The 17,029-nt window shown below is 37.0% G+C and overlaps 1 protein-coding gene across 1 annotated transcript; it reads right to left on the bottom strand.

Moving 5' to 3' along the window:
• Positions 1-3,344: 3,344 nt before the first annotated feature.
• On the bottom strand, positions 3,345-14,561 carry LOC121420048 (rRNA 2'-O-methyltransferase fibrillarin-like). The gene is made up of 10 exons (XM_041614573.1): positions 14,452-14,561; positions 12,637-12,759; positions 10,803-10,862; positions 9,537-9,596; positions 7,199-7,293; positions 6,211-6,381; positions 5,698-5,830; positions 4,592-4,704; positions 3,837-3,982; positions 3,345-3,373 (listed from the first exon to the last, which is right to left on the bottom strand). Exons 1-10 carry the CDS (start codon positions 14,462-14,464, stop codon positions 3,352-3,354), a joined length of 936 nt encoding a protein of 311 aa, XP_041470507.1. The 5' UTR covers positions 14,465-14,561; the 3' UTR covers positions 3,345-3,351.
• Positions 14,562-17,029: the final 2,468 nt, after the last annotated feature.

Raw genomic sequence — 17,029 nt, 5'->3', positions numbered from 1 at the left:
TCCTCTTTGAAAAACAAACATGCTGTCATGGGAAGTATCATATCAATCATTACATATTACCCCGCTTTCTATCCTTTTTGTTCACACTATATCACTTTCTTCTTTTTTTTCTTTCTTTCTCTCTTTCTGTCTTTCTTTCTTTCCAATCTGTCATCAATTCCATTTCTTTTATGCCTTTTACCCTCCGTCCTCTGTTCACTAATAATATCATAGTGCATGGCTCAGAATAGGAGACAAGAAATATTCAACGAGTTTGGGGGAGTATTGCATGAATCACAGACGAGTGCAATATTGACCCTAACAAAAAGATATCTCTGGTATCTCATGAAAAGAATCATCCAATATAGTCATTATCTTTGACAATCACGTTTCATTTTACCATGCAATACGACATGATTTCGCTCGGCAAGTTTCGTACATAGCATATGAGGAATTTGTCATATTTCAGCGCATTGTGCAAAACCCTGTAATATTACACAGACCTATCATGCAGACCAAAATATCTTTTAGAAAGACCCTATTATGTATTATCACTTAAACTTCATAATACATGTATATGCAAAAAATATATACACAAGGCTACATAAGCAATCACAAAGGAATTATATAAAAGATGACTTTTATTTTGTAAATAAGCTAACAAAATCTTTTGATATCATGTGACAATATCTCACATTACATCCCTTTTATCAGCGCATAAATGACTGCAATTCACAGCTTTAGGGCCCAAGATCACCAACTACATAATATGAAATACAATAATTCCTCCTTAAACAAGTCAACTAATCTCTGGGCGTACATGCCCGCACTTGCATATGGGCAATTCAGTAAAATTATCAACCTTTTGGTAAGTCCGACCCCCATTTTTCTCAAGTATTACTTCACTTCATGAACAGACCAAGTCATGGTCCTTTGTGAACATTATAGACTGTCAAAAGAACCAGGAATCAGAGACAGAAAATTACATGAAGGTCCCAGAAACAAGGGGTCGGACGTTCATATTTTATGGAATTGCCCATTTTTAAGTCATGTGTAAGGTGACTACAGTCATTCATACATAAACAGTTGTATGAAGCACCTCCCGAGGGTGTTTCACAAAGAATAATTTCACAAAAGATTAAGACTCATGGTTAAAGGTTAATGCACACACGGTGTCCAACACATAACGTCATAGACAACTATGCAGTAGTGCGCTTTCAACAAGCAGGATCTGACGAGGGAATTCCTGATCTGACCAATGGGGTGATGTGTTATATGCTATACGCAAGTGGGAATTCCGTTGTGATTTTTATCCCACTTAACTCTTTGTGAAAACACCCCCTGGTCTAAAATGGGTACCGTTTCATAAAGCTGTTCATAAGTTAAGAGCGACTTTAAGAACGTCTGGTGATCCTTTCTTACGCGCTAAACCATCGCCTACATGTATGGTGTATACCATTTACCATAAGAAAGGATAACCAGTCGTTCTTAAACTCGCTCTTAAAGGGGAATCCAGCCTTGGCCATAAAATGTTATGTTGGGAAGGAGAAAAATAAATTAAACAGAATGGTGAAAGTTTGAAAGAAATCGGACAAGCAATGAGAAAGTTATAGCTGCTTTAAAATTGAGATCACTAATACTATGTAGATTTCAAATTGGCAACTGTGTAAGTAAATTATGACAAGGGGCAAGGACAACTATCCCATAGGCCATGTACTTTATTATCAGGGATTTGTGGTTTTCTCCTAAGTACCCATTCCCCTGGGGCAGTAATCTAAATATAACCCAGGTAGTATATTGTAGTATGTCCTCATGAAAGAAAAATATAATTTGAAATAAAACTTTTGGGAAAAATGACATTTTAGCCATAATATGTATTGGAGTACATGGAAGAGTAGTCCTTGCCTTACATCACTATGACATCCCATATGCGGCCAATTTGAAGTCTCCATGGGTATAGTGATTACCAATATTTACAACTTTTAAAAATTCATAACTTTCTTGTTGTTTGTCGAATATTGTTCAAATTTTCACCTATCAACTTGTCTGATTTTTCTTTTCCTTATGAAAACAAGTTTTTATTTGGGTTGGATTCCCCTTTAACTTACGAACAGCTTTATGAAACACCCACCCGGTCTAAAAGGGGTAGATCACTTCCAGAAATGTCACTGAACTCCAATAGATAAGACTTGACTGTCTGTACCTCAAAAAAGATAAAGCTGATATGCATTTTCAGTCAATTTGACACTCTCTTTGAGCCAAAAGTCTATTGACCCACTGTATAAAATTTGACTTCAAGAAACTACACATATTTCATAGACCTTAATGCCTGGGCTATCATAAGTAAAAAGAGGTACTTATCTTTGAAGTTACAAGAAGAAAGAAAATGAAAAATAAAATGATTTAAATTTAAGTTGAATATCAGATCAAAGAATATCAGAAAAAGATAAAAAAAAAATACTAATAAACCATTACAATAAACTCAGACCAAAATCATGGTAAAATACTAAAACCAGTGAAGCACAATTATTTTCTTCTTTATCAAATAAGTACTTCTATATTTTTCATTCATCTATTCTCTTTTTAGATTGATTTTTAAAAAGTCATAATCTCAAGGAAGCTCTGAAAATTACATATGCCAAAAGTCGTCTCGAAAAATTACAACACATAATCATACAATATCAACATTATTTACAGGAAAAAAAAGCATAAAAACAGATTAAAATACTTAACTAGTAATAAATGGTGGCTGGTCACAGACATGATTTGATTATATAGTTCACCCATTTTGGCATCATTAGAACAATTTACATCCTAAAATAACACAAGTCATCAAAACCGTTTGATGATTTGCCAAGTATTTTCCTTGAAGCTCTTTTTTAATGTTTCGGGAACTATTTCATGAAAGTTGCCGGTACTTACAAAAATGTCATTATCTGGCAATTACCACAGAAACAGCCACAGTAAAGGAAAGTTTTAAGACCTAGCAACATGTCGGATGACAAGGAAACCATCTCCAGGTCAAGGTGATAAAATACTACTTCCAGGAGCACGACAAAACTGTTGTATTGCCATCTACTTTGCAGCAGGGGTAAGCTTCAGACATTCCAACGTTGGTGCAACCAAGCTTGATCAGCTGTAATCATTTTACAATGTCCTGTGGTGAGTGAAGTCTTTAGTTTTATAAACCCGATGGCCTTTGAAGATGTTGCAACATGATGACGAAGATGGAATAAATTTGATATTGTTCCATGTAGATTCTTCAACACCGTTGGGGTTTGGTAGGGAAGCTTTGCAGCTACTTTGGCCATCAAAGTTTGTCCGATTTTTGTTTTTTCTTTCTTTTAGTGTTTTTTGTTTTTTTCAGTCTCCTCACTTCTTCTTTGGTGGTGCTCTGAAAGACAAAACATACAAGAAAGGGATATTAGACAAAATTGATCATATTTTTTTCTATTTATACAGAAAGAGAACATCTTATAAATCATCAGGGCCCTGTCTTACATAGAGTTACGATTGATCCAATCAATTGTCACTTTATGGAAAGCCATCAGTGTCATAATTTTTTCTACAAGAAATGTGCACAATGTCCTTCGTAAAACAAAGATAAGCACAGAGAATCTTTTTAGTAGAAAAGAAAAATCTTTGTTGTGGTTCTGATATAATTATTCTAAGACCATACTGAAAGTAGGTTATCTCAAATTAGTAATAATTTTGCATTAGTTTTGTCTTGGGGAATGAAAAAGTACCAATTCAAATTTGCATCTAAACATGCATTTACATATCCAAAAGGTTTTAATCTTAGACCATTCTCTCTTCATAGATACAAGTCAGTCTGGCTACTTCACTCTGAAGCTTACCTGTATACTCCTACGACGACAGCGTGGTCTCTCTCGTAGGGTTCAAGGGTCAACTGCTCCTGGGGCTTGAGTTTCTCCGCTTGAAGTTTCTTGACCTCTCCGGCAAACACGGCTTCAGGTTGGGCCGTGGAATCAATGCAGTTGGCCTGATGGACAAAATAAATACGTTAGAATCTGTGTAATTAAAAACCCTTGGGACTATACAAATCTTATTGACACAATTAAGATTCAAAATAACACACTTTGCATATTCTGGTCTGAAGAAATGCTTTGACTATTGAAAATAGTGTTCAAGTTCTGCAATTTTTCAGACATTTAATTGTCAAGTCAGGTGATAAAATAGTACATTAAATAAGGTTTGCTTCTCTTGGCTCACCGAACACTAGTGTTGTTATTTACATTCAACACTCAGCCCTAGCATGAATGAGTGCATTTTGTGGTGAGGGATCAGTAACATTTGAGTATAACCATATGTGACTGAAACAGTAGCAAGAACTACTTCTTGAAAGTAAATTGCAATATTTGAACTCATTTGGGGGAAAAAAATGAATTTGTTGTGTTGACAAAGGGCACCAGCGCAGCAAGTGGGAATCAAACCCTGATCACCAGAATCCAAGACCCCGCTCCACCGGCTGACCTTTCAAACATCTGTTACGTACAACCCTAAGAAACTCTGCAAGCATAATTTAGTACAACGAATTAGAAAACACGGAAAATCATCATTTTACTTAATTGGTTTGCCATAAAAAACTGACCTTAATTGAGATGACAAAGTGGCCTTCGTTCTTGAGGAAGTTATGGGCGTTGATGGCGACTATCCTGGCTTGGTCTGGCTGTGCGACATCAGCAAAGACACAGTCTACCATACCTATAAAACAAAACATGGCAAGCATACTGTTAAAGATAATTGAAAATAGTTGTGGTAAATACTGATTTGAAACGAAAGTCTGTAAAAGTAAAACTAAGGCTAATTATTACAACATCGCAAATCTAAATGTGGTGCACTTACATGAAATGAATTTTGTGAAATCATTAAATATTTGCTGAAAAGAAAAATCACACCAAAGATCCCCTACACAGATAAGCACATGTGGGACAGTGTACTATTCTTGCCTGGAAAACGACCCAACATGTTGGTTGAATTTCAAGTTTGTTTTGCCAATTGCTAAGCAATTACACTTATCTTCCAGAATCATCTGACACCTATTTCTTTATTCACACCTACAGACACATGGGTGGTCAATTTATTGGATTCCGTACATTTTCATCTCGTTACCACAACTGGCATATAATATGAAGACTGTTCAAATGGCCAAAGACATGAAGGTAGCAAGGGGAGGAGAGATGGAGGGTGGGCTTGGGGATTGACTGAATCATGCAAAGTGAAGAGTGGGGATAAGGCTAATTGCAGTGGGTGATGGGTAAATCTGACCGCCCCTGTTCAACAAGAACTAAACTTAGGACTACTGGGGGGCGTTTCGTCAACATTTATTGTCTGCAATTGTCAGATCTGACAACTTTCTTTGGTTTTGATTGGCAGAGAAGCGCCGCTACTATTTTATCTGACAAGTCCTTTCATGAAATGCTCCTGCCTGACCAGCAACAAATATAAGTTTTAATCTATGTAAAAGTCATTAATATAAATTTGACATTGTTTGGAGTCCTTATTTAAGATGAAACTCCAAACTATTAACATCATCAAAACAGTCATGAAAGTAGTAATCACCTTACAGTGCACTCATTAACCAAGTTATAAAATACAGTCATAAGAATTTTGATGGTCAACCTGCTAGAGGTATGATGGAAAAATAACACACACAAACAAAAAAGAAATTCAGAGATTTCGAGTAGATATACCTACCGACCAACATTCGGTATTTGTGTGGATGTCTGGCGTCTTCTATAATTGGAATGATGTTAGTTCGTTTTTTCGCGACATTGATGAGATCACGCCCTGATCGATGTGAGAACTCTACCGCATAAACTAGCCCCTCCTGAAATGAGCAAAGAGTATGTTACAATCAAAATCACTACTAACATATTTATTACAATTATACTTTCCATTATGAGCAGATACAACTTACAACCAACATTATAATCATTGTTCTCATCATCATGGCCGTCGTCATCATCATCGCCGTCAACATCATAATCATCGCCATCAATCTAATTATCATCATCACCACCACCAACCTTATCATCATCATCATCATCACCATCACCACCACCATCATCACCATCATCACCACCACCACCACCACCACTCTCATCATCATCATCATCATCATCATCCTCACTACCACCAACATCAAACACATTGATGACTAATACAAACACCACCACCACCACCACCACCACTGCCATCCCCCCTTACCGGTCCAACCAGATCCGAAACATGAGACACCGTCGTCCCTGATGCAGCACCCAGGTACAGAACCTTGCTTCCGGGTTTCATGTGTATGTGATCCACGCCACCCAAGATGGCTGCCGCTAGCTTCGATCTGAAAGGGTTCCAGGCTCTGTACTCCAACTTCTTCTCTCCCTCCTATTAAAGGTAAATGAAAGTAATTGCAGTGAACAGTTGTTGCTTGAGAAAGCCTGCAAAGCCAAGGTTTCATTCTCACATCATCCTAGATCTAGAAATGGAATTTTGTGAAATCATGAAATCTAAGCTGACGATTGGCAACACAGACGAGCTCATGCGGGACAGTGTATCATTAATATTATTATTAATTGGAAAATGACCCACCATCTAGTCTGAAGGTCTTGTTTACTTTGCTAATTTCTGAACGATTAGTCATTACACAATTTCCTCTAGAATCCTTAGGCATATAGACACTTGGATGGTCACTTTTAGGATTCTGTATGAACTCAATTTAAAATTGTTGCCACAACTAGCATTCATCAGTCAGGATAAAAAATTCTGAACAGATTAATGCAATATGGAGTTGGATGCAAATGAATTTCGATGGCTATATTCCTAGTGACATAGACCCCATTTACACATGGACCATTTTAATTGACTCGGCCTCACGCCAGCATCCAGCCTTAAAAAAAAATATGGAAGTGTTTTCACATAGCAGGAAGGTCGACTTGACGCTGCCTTGACAAACCACCATTTACACATACGGTTCGGCGGACAGCGGCATGGCCACTTTGTGTATACACTTACGTCTAAGGCGGCATGAGGCCGGTCTCACGCTGCCTTCACTTGTATGTGTAAATGGGGTCAATATATTATTAAGAAAAGAAACATATCTTTAACAAAACAAAACAAAAATGTTACTTCTGCTTTATCTAGAGGCTCCAAGCATTTTTTTTTACATTATAAACCCAATAATGAAGGGGGGGGTAGTACATACCTCAATACTAATCCTCTTCTCTCCATAGACTGATTCCCCAGGCACCAAGTTCTTGGTGACCAATGCATCCTCCTTGCCTCTGGCAATAAATACACCTGAAAAACAGAGAAGTGACTGGTAAACGGAGTCTAGAGCAGAACAATGATCTCTCCACAGCTAGCTGTACTTTGGACTATTTAATAATGAGAATCAATACAGCTAATCCTTAAAGATAATCCCTTTTAATCCTGCTTTGTAGCCATTGTCTACTACACAATAGCTTGAGGAAAATCACAAAGTACAAGGTTTGCAAGTGGCATTTGAACTTAAGCAAAGCGTTATCTTCATGATTATATACACAAGAAAATCCAGACTTTTTTACGCAATATCTAGATATGAATATAACTAAATTCATGCAGTATTGCATAAGCAAAGGAATTATAATTCTTTATTAGAAAGATAAAAAAGATCAAATATTATTCAATATCAATGATTCTGAACAAACTTTATAATTCAAGGAGTTTACAACTCACCATCTGCCTAAAAAATAACACAAAGTCATAGGTATTTACACTCTTATTCTAAGAACACAACGTTCTTCTAATCTGACTTACCAACCAAACATGTGCATCTCTTCGAGGATGTGCATAACACGGGTGTTACGGCTCAGACAATAAACAACTTTCTCAACAACTTGACTTCGGATCAAAGTGAAGAAATTGTTTTTGTTCATCATCGCCAATAACAAGGTCCCTTAAAATTCATGGTTCTTAAAACCTTTCTTAATGAACATATTACAGTGTCAAGAATGACTAACGTTTTTAAAGGGACCATACACTCGCAAGAGTAGGTCAATACTGGAGCTGAAATTGAGAGAAAACATGACAAGATCTAGTGAGTAAAATAATGGCTGCACTAATTGCTGATATAGTTGAGCGATACTAAAATCCTTCTAAATAAATCATTAAAAATTTAAGAAAAAGCTATTTTGTCTAAGATATTACGTTAGGGTTAGGACTGCAATAGGGTTTTATGTTAGGTTTAGGGTAGAAGGTACAGTACTCATTCCATTAACGTGTAGAATTTGCAGCGGAGAAATTATTGCCGCACCAAATGTCATACAAGTGGAATGCCTCTGGCCGTCTCACCTGCATCACGCGGTTCAATATAGCAGCAGTGCTGACTTTGAATACTACTCTAACTCGCACAAGATGTTCAGTGATACATGGTTACTCTTATGTCCACTTTTTATGAACTAGACCAATAAACTTAGAGATATGATGGTTATTCAACAAAAAACCCCAACATGGCCAAAGTTCATTGACCTTACATGACCTTTGACCTTGATCATGTGACCTGAAACTCGAACAGGATGTTCAGTGATACTTGATTACTCTTATGTACAAGTTTCATGAATCAGATCCATAAACTTTCAAAGTTAGGATGGTAATTCAACAGATACACCCAATTCGGCCAAAGTTCATTGACCTTTGACCTTGGTATGTGACCTGAAACGCGCACAGGATGTTCAGTGATACTTGATTACTCTAATGTCCAAGTTTAATGAACTAGACCAATAAACTTTCAAAGTTATGATGGTAATTCAACAGATACCCCCGATTCGGCCAAAGTTCATTGACCCTAAATGACCTTTGACCTTAATCATGAGACCTGAAACTTGCACAAAATGTTCAGTGATGCTTGATTACTATTATGTCCAAGTTTCATGAATCAGATCCATAAACTTTCAAAGTTATGATGGGAATTCAACAGATATCCCCAATTCGGTCAAAGTTCATTGACCCTAAATGACCTTTGACCTTGGTCATGTGACGTGAAACTCATGCAGGATGTTCAGTGATACTTGATTAACCTTATGTCCAAGTTTCATGAACTAGGTCCATATATTTTCTAAGTTATGATGACATTTCAAAAACTTAACCTCAGGTTAAGATTTCGATGTTGATTCCTCCAACATGGTCTAAGTTCATTGACCCTAAATGACCTTTGACCTTGGTCATGTGACATGAAACTCTAATAGGATGTTCAGTAATACTTGATTAACCTTATGGCCAAGTTTTATTAACTAGGTCCATATACTTTCTAAGTTATGACGTCATTTCAAAAACTTAACCTCAGGTTAAGATTTGATGTTGACGCCGCTGCCGCCACCGTCGCAAAAGCGGCGCCTATAGTCTCACTTTGCTTCGCAGGTGAGACAAAAACCGCCCTCAGCTAATACAACCTCCTAAAACCCTTAAAATTGTTTGTGTACATATTTACATCATTCCATTATTATACAAGTGAATTATATTGGGATGACAGGTAGTAAAATAATTAAAATCCCATAGTCCCATACCTTGCAGTCTGTGAGGTTCTATGACGACCCTAGCACCACCTCGCATCCCACCGCGACCACCTGTAGTAAAAGAAATTCCATGGCCCAGAAATTATTTCCCTGAGCATTTAATGGTATCTTCAAGAATTTTGCTAAAAAATATTACCAATATAATATAATATATTTCAAATAACATTTTCTTCATTTTAAACAGCTAATAAAAAAAAAATAACAGTCATTTGCATGAATACAATACAAATGATGACAAAAAAAAAAAACAACGAAAAAATCCCGACACACAACAGATTATGAAGCATATGGAGGGAGATAACGTTAAAATATGTTCACCTAAGTTATCCCCTAATAATCTCGTAAAAGGTGACAAGGGTCCCATAACACAAAGGTTAGTGATTTATCGTAAACTTGTTTTTAACGATTCATTGTACATTGTAGTCGATGCAATCAATCATTTAAAAAATGTTCTATGATCATTGCTAAGCTTTGTGTTACGGACCCCAGATGTTCAATACAATCTTCTTAATAAAATATGCAGATTGAAAATGTAAACAAAAACGATAGCAAAGGTAATATTCTCCCGATTCATTCATGAAAAATATATATCATGGAATAATAAGTTTGATAAAAAAATCTTCTCTTTTCATGAAGTTGGATCTCCTCATAATAGGGAGTTCACGCTTCCACAGCGCAATACGCCTTCGGAAGCATTGAGAATGTATTATCAAATGCCCTTGATAACAAAGCAGTCTTTGTCAAGAGTTATAGTTAATCAGAGCAGCAGATATGTCCATGACTCTGGATGAACAACATATTTGTAATTTTTTTTTCATCAGCTCTGAAACTTGCGACAAACCTGCAGTTCTGGGCCCCGTCTTACAAAGAGTTACGATTGATTGGATCAATCGTAACTCTATGGAAATCCATCAGTGTCATGATTTTTTCTATAGGATATCAGCACAATGTCCTTTGTAAACAAAGAGAAGCACGGTGAATTTTCAAGAAAACAACGAGTGCAGATATATACATCATAGTTAGAAAATATTTTGAACAAACATGCTTTAAAGGTGTTGACGTTGCTGACTTTCCATAGTTGTGATTGTTCAGATCAATCGCAACTCTTTGTAAGACGGGGCCATGGTTCACCAAGTTTTGACAAAGACTTCCAAGCTGTTCATTGTCATTTGACAGGTATTTTCACTACATTCGCTGTGTTCTTGAGCCCGTCCCTTTGCAGGTGCAAGAACTACTTCCTGACCCAGAGCGACCTACCTCTTCCTCCTCTACCCCGGGGGCCACCTCGCCCTCTTGGTCCACCTCGACCACCAAATCCTGAAAAGGTTAATCATAGAAGAGAGATCAGTTAGGATTTAGAACTGGATGCAGTGAGTAAACAAGAAATAATGAAAGACAATAACATCATAATACAGGATTTGTATAGCACAAGCATCCACCTTGCTAGGTGCTCAAGGCGCTCCGATATTACGCGGGCTAAGCTAGTCTGCCGATTCTGGTGCGCACAGCTTTTTGAGGAATTACTTCCTGCCGGTACCCATTTACCTCACCTGGGTCGAGTGCAACACAGTGTGGATAAATTTCTTGCTGAAGGAAAACACGCCATGGCTAGGATTCGAACCCACGACCCTCTGTTTGAAAGGCGAGATTCAGAACCACTAGACCACGACGCGTCCATAAAGAGTTTAAAGACACGAAGCTTTGTGATAAATTACAATTGATTTTTGTGATTGAATGTACATTGTGTCCAATGTAATCGATCAGGAAATGTTGCTCTTTGCTGTTACCATATCCATTGATGTAATATTCATATTTTTTAATGCATGAAAATGATAAATGAAATAAATTTTTTTTGTTGCCAATTTGAGGAGCGGAAAATCAAATTACCGGTAACTTTGACCTTCTGAAAGCTGTGTACTTTTATATACAGTGCGTATCAAAAAAAAGTTTACACTTAGAAAAAATCCTGTAAAATTATACATTTGTAATATCCTGAAGATTTTTCCACATTTTAACATTGGTACAGGTCCATTTAAGCAAATGACGATAAAACTGTCGAAAAATATTTCCGCTTGAGTGAGCACCACTTACTTTTGAAAAGTTAGTGAAAAATGATTTGCGCAGAACTTTGAAATAGTTATGCGAATAAAAGTAGACCTTAATCATGAATAACACGTGGAATCTAGCTAGTAAAATTGATTTGAAGATATCTTTTACCTATTTAACTTGTTTCTTTGCCCAAACCACTTCGAGGAGTGCATTGCGCCACACCCCACTCCCCCACACACCGAGGCCATCGGGACGATATTTGCTTTACACTGAGCTGTGATTTACATGAAATGGCTTAGGCTTGATTTTCATTTTGTTAATCATTGTCAAGCTTGGAAAAAGTGTGGAGAAACAAGTATTAAATAAAAAATGAAATGTAAACCCACTTTAAATGATAAAAACTTAGTGAAAAAAGTGCCAGAGATGTCTGATATAAACTTTGGTTCAGATTCAGTTATGTCCTCAGATCCAGCAGGCACAAAAGGGGTAAAAGTTGTGTATACTAAGTGATAACATTTCAATTTGGGTGGCAAAATTGTTAGAAAATGCTTGAATGTATCCGTTTTATTTCAATTGACTAAAAGTGCAAGGGAAATGTATAAGAAATGTTTCGCACGGTAAGTTTGACTTCACCCTTTCCCTTGACACAGTGTACAAACGGGCATTTCTGCGCAAACAGATTTCTGCAAGCTTTACAAAAATGGACAGTGCTCACTCAAGTGTAACATTCTGTCAAAACTTTAACTTTCACTGGATAGATGAGACCCAAACCAAGGATTGTATGTGAAAAAATTACCCACATGTTGTATATTTTTAAATTCCCAGGGCTTTTTCAAAGTGTAAACTTTTTTTTGATATGCACTGTAGTATGCACCTGGCTCAGGTTATTAACAACATTCTCAACAGGATACATCAGTTCAAAGTGAAGAAATTGTTTTGTTCATCATTGCCAGGTGAAAAGAACTGTGATGCAGTTAAAAAAATATGAAAATGCCCCCAAAACAGAACAGTTTGGTTTAAAAAGTGGGTTGAAAATACTCACCTCCTCTGCCGCCGCCTCCCCCTCGTCCTCCGCCGAATCCCCCTCGTCCTCCGCCAAAGCCCCCTCGGCCACGCCCTCCTCGATCTCCTCCACCTCCCCGGAAGCTACCTCGTGGTGAGAATCCTGTCAGAAGGAAAATATATCAATAGAGATTAAAGCCAATACGAACCACTATTCTCATCTAGCACCTCCTCGAGTCATCAACTACTCAAATCTGGCCAAGATTCCTAACTCACAATGCGACGTTCTGGGGGGTGGGTGGCCACCTACATGTACATTGATGAGTGGATACCATGCACGACCAGAAACATATGTAAAAAGATGTCTTTCCAAGATAGGGCATGTTACGTATGTAACGTAATAAGGGTGTCAAAGACATAAAATTAACGAAAAAAGATTATCTCTTTCGCTAGGAGGGCCACTCGTCAATGGAAGTGGCCCCCGGGGGACTGTGACATTTGCAAACAATTAGTGGTAGGGAAATTTGCTTGAAGTTGAAGTTGGCCAGTGTAAAACTGATGCAGTTTTGCACCGGCCTACTTCGAAGTTCCCTACCAGAAATTGTTCACAAATATCAAAGCAAGTCCTTTAAACACATTTCAAGTTCAACATGCCCACCGCTATTCCAAATGTGGCGACATTATCGTTCAAATTCCCAGTCAAACATCGCTTTGCTTGGCTTTGCGGCAATTTACTGAAGTTAGTGACCAAATCATGTGAACTTCCTAGGACTGAAGTTAGTGACCAAATCATGCAAACAAACTTCCGCAGGCGAACCTTTTGGTTGCTAACTTCAGTCTATATAAAAATTACGGCAAAGAAAGCAATGTCTGACTTGGACCAAAAGCTTCGGTTTCTGTTATGTTGGTTGTTCCGCTGAACTCTGTTGGCTCCACTCACCAATTACAGAGACCGAAGTTCTAACTCGATCTGTACAGGGGACTTAATGGCCATATGTTTATGTATTAAGTTTTAATAATAATAAACCAGGGAAGTGGGAGTTGCGCGACAGATGAGTCAGTCACTGTTTTTTCCCCTTTCAAGTTTAGTTTTTTTCCGTTTTGAAGCATTTCAGGCCAAAACGGAATAATAATCTTTATTTTGGCCCAGTTATTTGTATATTTTTATGAAATAAAGATGAGCCCCGTCAGGGAGGATTTTGCATTGTTAACCCCTAATGGCGGCTGCATGATCGCGAGCCATCTGTGTACGAGCAGAAAGTAAACAAAAAAAATTAAAATGTTAAAAAACTCCTTGAAACAGACGGCTGCCAGCTGTTTATGTCTGACAGTTCAAAAGACAATGAAAGATAACAAGATCGGGGCAAAATACAGCCTTTCCCGATTGCGATATTTGGAAAGGCAGTGGGAATTTTATATGTTTATTGACCTCAAAATATGACTGAGAGACTTGCCATGACATACGGTAGGCCTAATTTCTGGTGGGAAAATTTGAAGTCGGCTGGTGCGAAACTGCGCAGATTTTGCCCCCTTTTCAGAAGTAATAATATGGACTTGTAAATTATATGCAATTTTCATTATGTTCAAGGTGTTCAGGATTATATGATGTATTACTTATGATAAATAAATAGCTTTCTAAGCTATTGTTGTCCTATTTTTATAGAATTACTGTGCTAACAACAGAAATTTCAACAGATGGGACTGATGTCATGGATGTCAAGCAATATCACTTTACATGTTGGCAAATTAACTTGTTTTCTGCCTTTCACAAGTATACATGAAAAAAAATAATTCTACACGAAACTTTCTTGTGTTTGTTCATACGAAGGAATAAATAATGATCAGTGATATTTACCTGGTCTACCCATATTTGTCGTGTTTCTGACTTTTTGATCAGTTCTCGGCACGTGTTCGTCTGAAATCCAACGACTCTGTCATCACGCGTGGACGCTGTTGCAATTATAACAGAAGAGGGAGGCAGACTAGTTGAGTTGAGCAAGCGAGCCAGCATCGTGACACGGGTTGTGTGGTCAATTGTCAACTCACGATCGTAAAAGGTTATGAGTTCAAGTCCCCGCTCTGCCATTGTCTCCACTTTTGATAAAAGGCCCAAGAGCAATTTCTGTCGTCTCTAAGGTCAGCCACTGTGCCTGATTTACTGAGATGTAAGCTGCTTCCTATGTATAAAAAAAAGATGGGGCTTGGCGTTTGTACGCATTTGAACGAATTACCATCCGGTTCACTATATAGGCCTATAGGGAGGGGGGGGGGGCACAGCCGGCCCGTGCCCCCCCTTGAGAGGCACAAATAAAATTTGTGAAGATAAAAATGCCGTTAAATCAGAAGTGTGCCTCCCCCCTTTTTTTGCTTGGCAATTTTTTTCGTGGACGAAATGTTCTTCATTTTTGGTTAAAACACAGCCCCTTTTTTTGCTTGGAAAAATGTGCCCCTCTTTTGGAAAATCCTGGATCCGCACCTGATCCGGTTAACATAACAGAAACAGAAACTTGTGGTGCAATAGATAGAAAATTGGTTAAAAATCAAAGAAACATATCTGGGAGATATTTTCCTAACGCAAATTGATATAGGCCTATTCATACGTCATGCGAAACACAGCTCCTCCGTATCCATATTATATCAACGCCATGGCAGGAGCCCCTCTGTAATATCAACTATTTCAACGCAACATGAAAACCTTTTATTTCAACACATTCACCCGAAAATGAACCGCGTGAAAGTGCATACAACAATCAATTGATCCCCAGGCAAGTTTCGTACATGAGATGAACATTTTTTCATCATTATCTCATGAAGTCGTTAATTCATTTTGGAGAGATGTATTTTATGCGATACTTTTATGGATTCAAGAGAAAGGAAATAGTTGGCTTATCCGGTCCTTTGTGAAGAAACAATTCTATTCAAATTCGGGAAAAGGTTTGTATATTTTCAATCTTGGTATGAAAAGGGCTTTGGAATAGATTTATTAATGACCTGATTGATGATAATTTTGTTTTAAGTATATTATTTGTCGTATTTTTCTTTAAGAAAAACAATACAGCGTCGATATCGAGTGAATGTTAAAAATTAGGAATATATAAACCTTATACCTACACATATTAAAATATTAGTACATGACGGAAAAGGATGCCAATATATCTATAATATTGATTGGTAAAACAAAATGTATTCATTATGTTCAAACTGGGATCGATGTTAATATTAGATGACGCTCATAATATAAAAATGCAGCAGAAATACCATATCATGATATTTCGTTTTATACTTCAGATATTAGTTTAAGATATTAGAATATTATTTTGAATAAACATTATTGTATAAGATGAAGATCGCTGGAGTTGTGTACATTTTTATCGGAATGTAAAATTAGGAAGGAAACAGAAAATTTGATAAATGAAGATTAGTCAGGTGAATGTCAAGTTGTCATTTTTTCAAGCAATTTACTGAAAATGCCAATCCTTCTGCAAATTGTAAATTTCTTACAAATTTCTTAAAATTCTTCGGTCATATATCACATTTGATTACAATGACATTACATGGATTCTGGGTTAAACTCATAATAGGAATCACTAATCTGTGTGAGATTAGTGACTGGAATTCGATGTGTGTGTTTGTGTGTGTATTTGACTTTTGTCAGACGTGTATCAATCAGATATGATTATTTACGACTGGGACCGACCTTCAACGTCACCATCCGAAAGACGTGACCAGGGGCCCGTTTCTCAACACATGGACAAGTTAGTCATATCTTTATCCACCAACCACGGAGTTAGTTCCAATCTTACTAAACCTGTTTCTCGAAAGGCTTCCTAACTAGAATACCTTGATATCGATACTATCGGTAAAAAGAGCAGACGAGACGTAGCCTTAGTCACAAAATATCATAATTTTCAAAATTAAAAATTATGACAAAATTGCAAATATTGTGATAAATTGGGAAATAGATCTTTTCAAAATAATAGCACACGTGAATTATGCATCATACATACCTAGACCATGAAGACTGGAGCATTCAATTGCAGAGAAAATTAAATTATGAATAATTCATTTCATGACTAAAAAATCACTTGTGGACGTTGAGATGGGTACCCCCGGGATATCCAATTTCAATAGTTTACGAAAGTAAACCATAATGGTTTTTTCTTTGTAAAATGATGATAATTATACGGTCTTTTATGATTCTAAACGTCATCAAAATATAATTTAACGAAACATTTTTAATTATTGATACCGAAACATACGATATTTGACAAATTATATGCATAAATTAGAGATAAAATTTATCCAACTGTTAATAGGGGTCTGAAAACAACAAATACGAGTTCAGTTATGGATGGCCTGACGTGGTAGAATCTTTATCGATTAAATCATTTTACTATTTCAAAATGAATGGTTTTGTGGCGTTTAACAACAGT

This window comes from Lytechinus variegatus, chromosome 8, assembly GCF_018143015.1.
Source record: "Lytechinus variegatus isolate NC3 chromosome 8, Lvar_3.0, whole genome shotgun sequence".
In the NCBI taxonomy this organism is placed as follows: Eukaryota; Metazoa; Echinodermata; class Echinoidea; order Temnopleuroida; family Toxopneustidae; genus Lytechinus; species Lytechinus variegatus.
The sequence above is the reverse complement of the archived record's forward strand: the minus strand, read 5'-3'. Positions and strand labels throughout refer to the sequence as shown.